Source organism: Battus philenor, unplaced genomic scaffold (assembly GCF_028537555.1).
Source record: "Battus philenor isolate CCGP_79_NKW_IND1 unplaced genomic scaffold, ilBatPhil1.0.hap1 SCAF_1, whole genome shotgun sequence".
In the NCBI taxonomy this organism is placed as follows: Eukaryota; Metazoa; Arthropoda; class Insecta; order Lepidoptera; family Papilionidae; genus Battus; species Battus philenor.
Window position 1 is genome coordinate 8,379,430 of NW_027181661.1, and position 12,029 is coordinate 8,391,458.

At 32.8% G+C, this 12,029-nt stretch overlaps 1 protein-coding gene across 2 annotated transcripts in view; it reads left to right on the forward strand.

Annotated features, from left to right (window-relative positions):
• LOC137918994 (protein apterous-like) overlaps positions 1-11,254 on the forward strand; it is a 63,807-nt gene extending 52,553 nt beyond the window's left edge. The window contains exons 5-6 of one of the 2 annotated variants that reach the window (XM_068761990.1): positions 964-1,166; positions 9,775-10,063. In XM_068761990.1, coding sequence (XP_068618091.1) covers positions 964-1,166; positions 9,775-9,969 — 398 coding nt within the window. In that variant the 3' untranslated portion in view covers positions 9,970-10,063. Of the gene's footprint in view, positions 1-963; positions 1,167-9,774 lie in introns of both variants that reach the window. The other variant, XM_068762050.1, reaches the window with a different exon arrangement.
• The last annotated feature ends 775 nt before the right edge of the window (positions 11,255-12,029 follow it).

Genomic DNA, 12,029 nt, shown 5'->3' on the forward strand with positions numbered 1-12,029 from the left:
TGAATATTCATATTTTTTTATTATGAAAAAATAACTATACTAAAATTTAAAGGAACTAGCGCACTTCGTGTCAAATGGAAAGACAAAAAAATAGATATTAACATGTTCAGTATTTCTTCATTTGAATTCAACCTTCAGAAGCGTTATGCATGTTACTACGGAAAATAAAATGACTAATTTATAATGATATAATTGAACAGATTTTTACTCAAACACGAATAAATATTTGTTTATTATTGTTAAGAGAAACACAAGGGATCAGGTATAAGTAAATCGTGCATAATAATCATGGAAATATAATCAAATTATGTAGATAGTATAGAAGATATGTTTAATATTTAGTTTTTATGTGTGCGAATTAGCAATGCGAATTTCGGTTTATACGTTGAACATGTCGCTAGGGGTCTCTCTATTCATTTATAATTAACATTAATTTATTTCAAAATCCTTAGATTTTAATTATACACTTGAAGGTCACGAGTTTGATTATAAATTTGTTACTTGATTGCTTTGTATTTATATCTCCTCATTATGTTTACAAAATGTCGAATCTTGTACGGTTTATTACAGTACGCAGTATTAAATTGTGTGTTACATTGTAGCACGTTTATAACTGCTTTATAAAATTGTATTGCGGCATTTTCCAGTCGATATGTGGAGGCATCTCATGTTTGCAATTTCATAGGTATTGTTGGTTACCTCCTATCATCAAGTATATTCTAATTGGGTTTAACTATCATTGATAAAATATTTATGCGTTATAATGTTGTATTTTAGATTTCGAAGTGTAATGTACCAAATATGTGGACGATCATCTGTAAATTATGACAAGCCATTTAAAAATTTAACTTCCGTTAACATGGCAATCATAAGTACATATGTAATTACAGATTAAGTCCTTACTAACCTTGTCAATTTCTATGTGTTACATTGAGCAGCGTGACCCTTCTCTTCTCATATCAGATCTGAATCCGGATTATTTGGAGATGGGGTTTCGAGGCAGCGGAGGTCTGGGCTCCACTTCGCGTACTAAACGTATGCGGACCAGCTTCAAGCATCACCAGTTGCGAACAATGAAGTCGTATTTCGCGATCAACCACAATCCCGATGCTAAGGACCTCAAACAGCTCAGCCAGAAAACAGGTCTACCTAAGAGAGTTTTGCAGGTAAATAACAAACAGTAATTGTTCTTCATTACCACTTTAAACGTACAAATTCTGATATTAGTTAAATTTAGGAATTTGTGAAAATTATTATAAAGACCATTAGTTTAAAAAAAAATGAGACACACTTTTTTATTTTATAGACGAAGTATCTTTATATTTTAAAAAGGGCAAGGATGCTAACAACCGTAGAAAATACATTGGACATGTCATTTAAAATTATTGAGTTTCTATCTAAACGAAAGATAAATAATTTGTAATTTCCTCCACGAAACGTTAAATTATCCAGAAGCTAATGCGATTTTAATGTACTAAGAATATCGCTTCGCTTTGTTAGCAACTCGCTTATCGAAGTTGCCGCTTTGCGAACGTATTTTGTAAAGAAAAATAGTACTAAAAACATTTGTTGAATGTATCATGGCCAGTGTTTTCTTTAGTGACTACTATCTCAAGAATGACGAAAAAAAAACTCCTACTGCGTGTTATATCTCATTAGGGAATTTATTAATACTACTTTCATTGAATTTATGACAATTCTTAGGTAAAAGATTATAATTACGTTAATAATTATTTCTCAGTAAATTTTTAATTACTAAATATCTATGAATATTAAAAAGTTTGTAGCGTGGCAGTGTATGGTTACTGCCATCAACTCTGCATTCGGTGCCGGTTTACTTCTGGCATAGCCAAGAGGGTGAGTGACTATTCATTCGTAATTTAAAATTGGACTTATTGTGCTAAATAATAATGTATGTTTCTAGTGTCTAAATAAATTACAAATTCTGTTTACTTAAATAGTACAAATTTTGTTATTTTAGTTTCGCTAGCTATTAAGAAAATAATGTTTATTTTTGTATCACTGCCGAACCGAACTAGCGGAAAAAGCACCACAGAGCTCTATCTGAGCCACCATTACCAGCGAGCCGCGGGCGTACTAATAGTTTGGACACACCGCGGCAAAGCTTTGCCATTTAGACCTTTATATTGCTTTTAATTTGTTTACCGAGTGCGGCCCTTTAATGTGGGTCTTGCACGGTGCCTTCAAAGAGCCTTCCTTTGTTATCGTAATTACACCATTTCTGATAGTCCGTTTAGTTTTGTTTTAAAAAGCGTAGTGAATTTTTTCATATATTAACTTCTACAATTGTACACTCATGTACGCAAACATAGCTTTTAAGAAAAAACATAAAAATGTTTTCATAGTTTAATTATTAACTTGTTAAACAATTTTTGTATTCCTATAAAAATTACAGCCTACTATAAGTATATGAATAAAACCAATAAAAGGGGTTACACAACTTGAAGGGAGAAAATAATTGACGTTTATACCTACGCTTGGATGACATGGATAAAATTTGCAGGAGACTGCTCTGTAGAACATATAGCTATAACCACAGTTATACAAGGGGCATACCCATGAGATACCGTCTTCAAACATAAGAACAGTAGGCATAGCGTCCCCTTACCAGTTACCGGCATACCGAGCCAAGCCGAGCTGACCCGAGCCAGATAGCGCGCGCCGCATAAATTTCCCTCCAACCAATTATACGAAGGCAAGTAGAACCTCTCTCCCTCCGAACCTCCGAATATTGATCGAGATTTTTTTGGAAAAAAGCTTTCGGCTTGCCGTCGCCATTTTGCCGAGATAAGGGCTTTTTCGTTTTGTGTATACCGACTTTGGTGGTACGCTCCTGTTGAGAAATGTTAAAAGCTGCATTTTGTTTTTATAGATAGTATCTGACAGAGCTTATATAAAAGAAATCTTGTTGTATTTTTAAGTGGAAAATTGTAACAAAAGTTATGAAAAGGTTCATTAGTAGTATAAATATACCGTCATACATTTAAGTAACAAACGTGGTTATATCTTATATGTCATATCTATATCTTAAACCGAGATTAAAAAATCAAACCTAAACGCTGTGAACGTTAATGTCTACACTATTTGACAATTGTTCCTCCTTTTTAATTATTATCAAATCGTTTATCACTATACGTGTAAATATCACTGGAACGCTTAATATTGTTTTATCATAATTTAGGTTCACAAGGTATATTAAAGAACAAAAAAGCAAAAGTGTGTCTGGGTGCCATGTGTTCAAAAATATCTTCTTATTCATCGTTTCCTTAGGACTGTGGCCAAGCAGGTCAATTCCTTCTACAATCTTTTTTCAGGCTGTTCTGTTCTGTGACAGTTTTAAGGAGCCGTGCACAGCGGTGTTTTTTTGTTCTCTCCTTCTCCCCAATCACAGGTATTTTTATATTTAATAACTTTTTAAAAGAAGTCTTTTTTACTGCTGTACTTCTGTCTCATCCTTTTAAATGTCTACCATTCATTCCTTTGTTTTACCTTTACACAATCTTTCATTCAACATTCAGGATTCACTTACATTCCTTTCGTTTCGTACATCGCCTCGTTTGTATCGTTTTTTCCCAGTATCCTACATTTGTTACATTTCATTAGTTCCTATGATCTTTCTGCAGAAATCTAGGAAGGTCTGGCGTTCCACCTTGTTGTTTATCAGCGAGCCAATGGTCCCTCCTAGATCCATTGATGCAACCGAAACTGGTTATCCACTATTTCGACACGGTGGTGGGTATATAATAGTTTGTTTACATTGTTATTTCATATAATACGTTACGAATACTACAAATATCTAATCAGATTACTAATCTAATGTCAGTTTAGTGTACTGTACACCATTAATGGTGTTTTGCTATTTAGTAACACTCATGTATTAATATATTACCGTTACTAAAATAAATAATATCTACTCACAAAAAGCCCTAATTGCGTTCTGTAGAAAATTAAACTTCAACAAGTGCGAGATAAAGACGTTAAAGCAATTAAAATTTTAATAGAGATTCTAGTAAATATAAATAAAGTTCCTTTGCTAGCCTTAAAAATCTACATAAAATGATATGACGATTTTAAGTGAGCAATAGTATAAAATATTACAAAATATATGTTTTCAAGCCATCTGACATCGTATCATAAATTGTTGAATTTTAAAGTAGATTTCATATATTTCTAGTTATAATAAAGTATCGAAATGATTTTGATATAAATTGTAGTTTTCTGAATAAATATTATTTTAAAGAGAAATGTGTAATAAAAATATTACTAATAATAATAGTTGGGATATGTTAGCATGGCGAGAGCGTTTGTGTAATTGCTCCGGGCGCCTCTGTAATATATGTGGCCGCGACGTTTTCGAACCTCGACGCGGGCACATTTAGAACAAACCGCACCATATTTCTCTCCGTGCGTCCGCAATTGCGTGATTTGTCACTCGCCCTGCTTATTTTTTTTCTTTACCTCTGAAAAATGACTCGGGATCAAGTAGCACACTGTAATTAGTTGATTGAAAAAGTACTGTTCCTTGTTCGTTTCTTCTCTCCTCACTTTTAATGGTAATACAGAAGTGCGTTAACTAGCTTCGCACGATTTTTAGTGAATAATTTCAATTATTATCAAATAATTATTGAGTGTTATTTTTTACTTATGATTTTAGGTTTAATTTTGTTGATTACTTTCAAATTAAAAGAGTTGTTAAGAGAATTTTAATATTTATAAATGTCGTTAATAATTCTCTTAAAATACTTTATTTAGTCACATAATATTTCCTTATTAAAACATAATCAAAGTACATGTCAGATAAATGTAAACACGCTTTTTATTATTTTTAAAACGTTTTCATGCCATGCTTTTAAATACAATAAAGATGCCTGCCCCGGCCCACAAATAACCCGAGAAATGTTAAAGGCGTCCCGAAACCAGCAATTAGTATCGGATGGTCACACCTCGACATTTTGCCAGATATAATTTTACTTTCTAAGTACATTTGGTGACAATAATAAATACAACATCGCAGTCAAAAACGATTTTAAAGAATGAGTCTTAAAGTTCAGATCCGCTTGCATAGAGTTGTTGTGATCACAATCAAACGCTCTAATAATTAGTACCAACGCATCGCCCTGAGACGCTTGGTTGGGCAGATAATTTCCGCCGTGATTTCAAAAGGCATCCATTTGTCATTCGGTTGCGTGCACTCGCGCCAGGCGGACGTGCCGCGTCTACCTCATAATTTATTTAAATATTATTTATATAAGGAAACGTGACTATTAATCACATTTCTAGAGTTTTTATTTACAATATTGCGGAATATTTGAATGCCTTTGATCGCAGTGTTTGTTTGAACATTTATCAGAGTCTTCTTAAAATTGTTTTATCAGTTTCGTTTATAATAAATGCATTTATCAATAGTCTAAATTACTAAATAAAATTTTGTCAGAATGATGCCCGCATGTCTGTTGAAACTCACAGTTTGCGGTAGAATTGTGCAAAGATATTCTGTGCCGTGTTCCGGAATATTTTAGATCATTTAGAAAAAAGGAATGTATTTTCACAACGCTCTCTTTTACAAAAAATATTTTTTTGTGTAATTGTAATTTCGCGGGTGTCTAAATGGGCGGCAAATTAGCGGCACGATAATCGTACAAATTAATACTTAATATCAGACCTGTCAATCATTAGTTTTGTTACGTATTAATACTTCGCTGCAACGTGATATATATTAGTGTCAACTGAAGCCTATGACGACAATTATTCATTTATTTAATCACAAGAATATTAAGACACAAGACTCACAAGAATTTGAGATAATTTTGGAATTCCGTAATGGTCACTTAAATCACTCTATAAATTGCGTAATAGAAGACTTTTTGACACCCCCCACACAAACATACATATATATGTATTTTTATTATTTATATTTTCATTACATCACAAAATTTTTGTAATAGAGTCTTTAGTTCTTACGTTATAGATTTTAAGAGTTATTACAAAACTATAGAAGTTGACAGCGAAACTTTGCCTTGTACAAAGCAGCAATTGTAAGAATCGCGTAGGCTATTATGCTTTGGAAATATTAAAATTAAAATAAACCTTGGAGTGACAACGTTTGTTAGTTAACAGATTTTTAATTCTAAATATCGTGGAGCTGACCTTGAATGTTAAACCACAAATATAAGCACATTGATTAGACCAGCTATTATTATTAGGCAGTGAAATATAAGCGTTTAGTCTTTTTTTCTCGTTGAGTATGAAAATGTCTGGATTAAACCAATATACAACGTTCAAAAAAGAGGTGTTTACATCATATGTTATTATTTGTCGTCTTTTAGTTTCATCGATTAAAGATGTATCATTTGAAAACAATACTATCCCATGGCTGTTCCTTACAAGGTAAAGCAAATCATTAATATAAATGAGAAATAAAAAAATGCGCATTATACGATCTCTGTTCACGTATCCCGTTTTAATTCAACGTTTAAATAAGAAACTTAATAAATCTAAAGATATGTTTCTAATTCCGTTATGTTGTAAGTTCCTGACTAATGTGTATACAATCAAATGATTCTCTTTGATTGAAATCTGTATTTTTATTATATATAATTATTAAATAGAATAGATCTATTATGAATAGGTCGATTAGTCTATTAATTATCATACTTAATACAATTTCAAACTAGACCGATTAGTGATTTTTAATTTAAGAAATTTTAATATACTGGCAGTATTGTTATATTCCCACTCTTAGGGAATTACCTCTTCTTACCAAGTTTCGTATTTTACAAATAGCATTTGAGAAGATTTCTCAATAAAAGAACTGTTTAATATTAGCTATTAGCACATTATATTTAGTAATTATTTTATTAAATAATATGCTTAAATCGGTAATGGGTAAACAAATACGAAAATAATTTGAAGTACGGCGTCGCAATTCTCTCTTTAATTCTTTTTATAGTGACCAGAGTGCGGCCTGTGTCATAAAGTAAAAAAAAAATTGAAATAAAAATAATAAACTTCAAGTGCCGCGGCGCCATAAAAAGATTTGTTAATATTAACGTGTGACCTTTGTCTTAATTTTTAGTTTCATAAAGAAATAAAATTAGATAATCAAACAACATTTTAAATGCGGTGTAAGATATGTCATGTTTAATAACACAATTGTCGTAAAAATTATTACAGTGATAATAAAGGTTATCTTTTTAAATTCCCCGTTTAAAGAAACCGGTTCGCTATCCGAGTTAAGCTTATTCTCATTTTTTCATCTGAAACTAAATTGTAATACCATGGCGTTATACGTTTAATTTAAGAAATTAATTGTACAAAAATTCGAGCCAATTAGTAACGCTCGAACTGAATGATTCGTTAATACAGTAGATACGGCACGAGTTGTGTTTATGCTGGTACATAAAAGGTAAAAGCGCCCGCGAAATATAATTAAATGAATCACCGTGTTGTGGTTAAAATCATGTTACATCGAAGAGTTTGATAATCAAATCGCACACGGGCTTTACGTCAGCTTTGCGGTACAAATTGAGACGTAGTTTCGGATGACAAGAGTTATTTCGAAACGTCACACATGGGGACGCAAGCATATAACAAATGACATGTCCAATAGCGATACTCTAGCGAACCTACTCGACTTGGATCCAAGAATAACACTATTACGTTCCAATCTATTAGGGTTAAGCGTTTAATAGATATGTATTATATCCGCTGTATATATCATTTTAATGTTTTTATTTAACCGATTTCAATTAAGTTCATGTATTTAATTAAGGACTAAAACGTTTTCAATTAAAAATATAAATGACAGTTTTTGGTTAAAAATATATTATATTATTCACAATTTAAAATTCATAAAGTTATTGATATTGCGGAACAGAAGCAGCTAACAATTTATTGCAGTAATTTTAAACAGGCACGGACATAAGATTTTTTTGTATTCAACCGAGTCAATATTATTAAGTAAAACGTCATGTATTGCTGAAAATTTCTCATTAATTATAAATGTTTCTTCGAGGAAATTCATGTAAGTGTGATGTTGTTTTATCTATCAACATTTTAAGATATCTCTCAAAAATGTTGGCAAATTAAACAACCTGGTCAGGCCTAAAGAGAGTGTATGGATATATTTTATTATTATGTTAGATATTGTTAGTTTGTTCGCTGTTTATACTTCTCCGGGACCACCGTGTTGTGAGCTTATCTCCACTTGACGGCACCGGTATGTGCGGACACGGGATCATCAATCCTGCCCGTGCTCACGTCGTCTCCCGCACTTTTCGCCCATTTCTCATCGGTTCACTTTGAGACGCTATCACTTCGCTTCTCGGGTTATGATTAATTTATGAGCCCACTGACAGTAGCGGGTTGCGTTCAGTAATTAGATTAAAAGAATCATATATATGTAACTCGTCGGTAATTTTAAACGTCCACCATCTCTTATTGATCTAAATTTTGTTTTATTCCTTTACGTGTATCGCACTTTAGAAATACTAACAGCGTTTTCATGGTATGTAACGGTTTCAAATTTTAGGCTATCATCTCTTTTAGTCTAAATGCAGCTCCGTGTGTTTATGCACTTTAAGAATAATGACAGCATTTTTATAGCCTGTAGCGATTTAGAGTTCGAATGCTAACTATAGAATAGAATTTACGAAAATAGTTTTTTGTTGATGCTCTATGATTTTAACGGATACGAAATAAATGCAAATCTAATTTTGGCACTAGGCAGCTTTCACAGCGGCCATGGCGGACGGGGCGTGGCCAGACGACGGCTTCGCCTCATTGGCCATGTCGATTCTGCGCACAGGCAACGGTTTAAAATCCATACCTCATATATTCTTTCATATATTCTTAAAATGTACAGAATGATGAAATCCAAGTAAATCATATTTTATTTTCTGTTATATTTCGCTGTAACCAGTTAATTCACTTTTCAAACACAAGATTTTTAAATCATGCTTATATGAGCATATAAAAAAGTGTTATGGTCTGTAATCAATATTTATTTCGAAGATTTGGAGTTAGGATTGATCCAAAGATACGTAAAAAAATTTAAATCAATATAGAGAACCAGTTCCCAACGAATCAATAAACATGACGTAGTAATTTATTATTTGGTTATATTAACATATATACGTAATATATTCACCGCATTTGCGTATACAAGTATGTATGCATAAGAAATAATAAGTTATTTGCATTTAATTAATTTGTAAAGTATTTTTTTCTGTAAGTCGAGTGTGTTTTACAAATTCGCATACAATAAGCGAGTAATTGGTGTTTTACGACACAAGTAATTTGTGCTTACGACTGCGAGTCAATGTTGAGCTCAATGAATTTGGGGCATCGGCAAGGACTATGGTCACTGCAGACCACCGGAAACGGCTGATTCGACTAATCTTCTTAATTACAGATATTACCAGCACTTCGGAGTTGAATTCGTAACAGCAAAATTGATTGCGCTTACGAGTTTTGAAATGATAATCTCGAAAGACGTGTTAGCACAGCAAACAGAAGGTCAAAAGCGCGTCCGAGCCTAAACGGAAGCTCACCTACTCCGCACGTCTTCGACGAATCGCGAAGAGACGTTCGAGGAGCTTAAGCCCAGCGTTGTATTTTATTTGTATCGCCGCCGCTTTGCGACTCGTATTCTTTTTATGGCGAATCGACTTTTCATTTTGCTCGCGACATTTCAATGCGGCGCGCTTGCATTATTCTCCCGGCCCGCACCAAACGTTTGTTTTTTGTTCGCAGGTGTGGTTTCAAAATGCTCGCGCGAAATGGCGGCGAATGGTAACGAAGCAAGAAAACAAAATGGTGGAGAAGTGCTCGCCGGACGCGTCTCTCGAGATGGACATGTACCACGGGCCCATGTCGCTGCCGCCGCACAGTCCGCCGTACAGCGTCATGGGGGGACCTCCGAGCCCGAACTCCATGGATTGTCCATAGCCACAATTTTGCGCTTTATGAGCGCTATGAAACTGGACTATTCATTGAAAAGTGTAACCTCCACATGCGGTCTTAATCAATCGTGTAGAATGCTAGTGGAAATCGTTAAGTGTTGTTAATTCTACTATATATCAGTGTCAGTGGATGATTTGTATGTAGATATTCACGGTTGCCGATCAATACGAAAAGCTAATTTTAATGTTTAATTATATATTACATCTATTTCAATCTCAACTTCATGTAATGTTCAGTGACGTAATGTCTAAAAAAACAATTGTCTTTGTTGTAACAATTACGAAACTCTTTTTAGAAAATTATATTTCTGTTTGTGAGTAAAACTATAAATAAAAGCTGCTGATCTTTTCAACCTTGTTATGTTATGTTGTGAACGAAATCAATGTAGAATTTTCTCAACGGATATATTGTACTTATATGTAATAAATTATCGATTCTCCACTCATAAAACAAGACTAGAAAACTTTATTGTCACGTTAAGTTATTTTGCAACATCTTTATAAATTTTTTCGTAACATTTCGTATTACCTTTATATTACAAGCTTTATCAATTGAGAACTTTCCTTTTTTATTTAGGAATCATTGTTAAATGTCCTGTTAATATTTTAATTAAGTAAAGGAGTGTGATTAGTAAAACTAGATCAAAATAAAGACACGAAACCTGCATGTGAGGTACATAGACATGGATAAATCACAACGCCGAATAACGATTTATGAATAATATATTTCTATTTATTTATTGAAAATTAATATTTAATGTAGCGTAAGATTTAATGCAAGTGGTAGGTAGACGAGAATTCTTTTCCATAGTAATAATAATTATTGTTAGCTATCTGAAAACGTGATTAAACGTACTTAAAGTAATAAAAAGTACGAAAATTCGTAATCCTGCGGATTGTTCTCGAAGACAATTTCGTTCGTTTCGTGAATCGCACACTTAGATAGTTTTAAGCATTAAATTATAAACTTAATTCAGCTAAGTACACGCACTTGTAGTTCCTTTTTTGTATAAATGATACATTAATTAAAATAACAACTTATATGAATAAATAATTTTAGACACCGCGAGTAATCAAAACATCCTATGGATATGTAGGTAACCTATTAGTGTAGTAGTAAAGAAAACAAAATGTAAAAAAAATTAAGATCAGAGGGTCCGAGACTAAGCGATTTCTTTGGTTGAAACAACAACTATTATACCTGGATAATGTATTCCTGTGAATCAAATAAATTATAACGATCTGTTAATAAAAATATTCCCAATCACAAATATATTTTTTTATTCACACTTCTTCGAAAAACCTAAGAGAACATCGATTTTCAAATCGGAATGCAGCAACCAACGGCAATAAGAAATAGAAAAAAAATCAGGTCAAGAAAATTAAAAGGTTACAGCAAAAATTATATCCTACAAGAGGTCATTAAAACGTAGGTAACACTAGAAATCTTTTTAAGTAGAACGTTTTATTTAAAACCAGCGTACCATATATTATTTTTATCTTAATTTTAAAGGAGTTGAATAATAATTAATTTTGGGAATTTGGAATAGATGACTGCAATGAAAAATATAACTAATTGAATTCTACAAGGTACATAGACAGCCTTAAAAAAGTCTTAGCTATAAAAATTGGAAAAACTAATTCCAATTAGAATATTTCATTATATTTCATTATTTTAAACATTAATTCATTACGTAATATTTAAAAAAAATTATCTAAAAATATTTGGTGAACACGCCCGGAAGCGCTTTTAAAACTCGAATGTCTAGTGCGTGGAACAGACCCCCATTAAATGATTACGCATCATTTACTCCCAGGATTGTGTTCAGAAGCTAAACTTTAGAATTACGAGCTGTCACATAGGCGCGTTCAGGAGAGGAGCCTGAGTTATGTTGTTTTAATTAAAACAATAAATAAGCAGCGGCGGCAGCTGGGCCTTTGGGTGGTCCCATCGGATTTTTTTTTCAAATGGCCGGTCTTTATCGCTAACACTAAGATCAGTATTGCCTTCTGTGCCTAAGCGAGGTTTTACGAATGAAGTTAGAG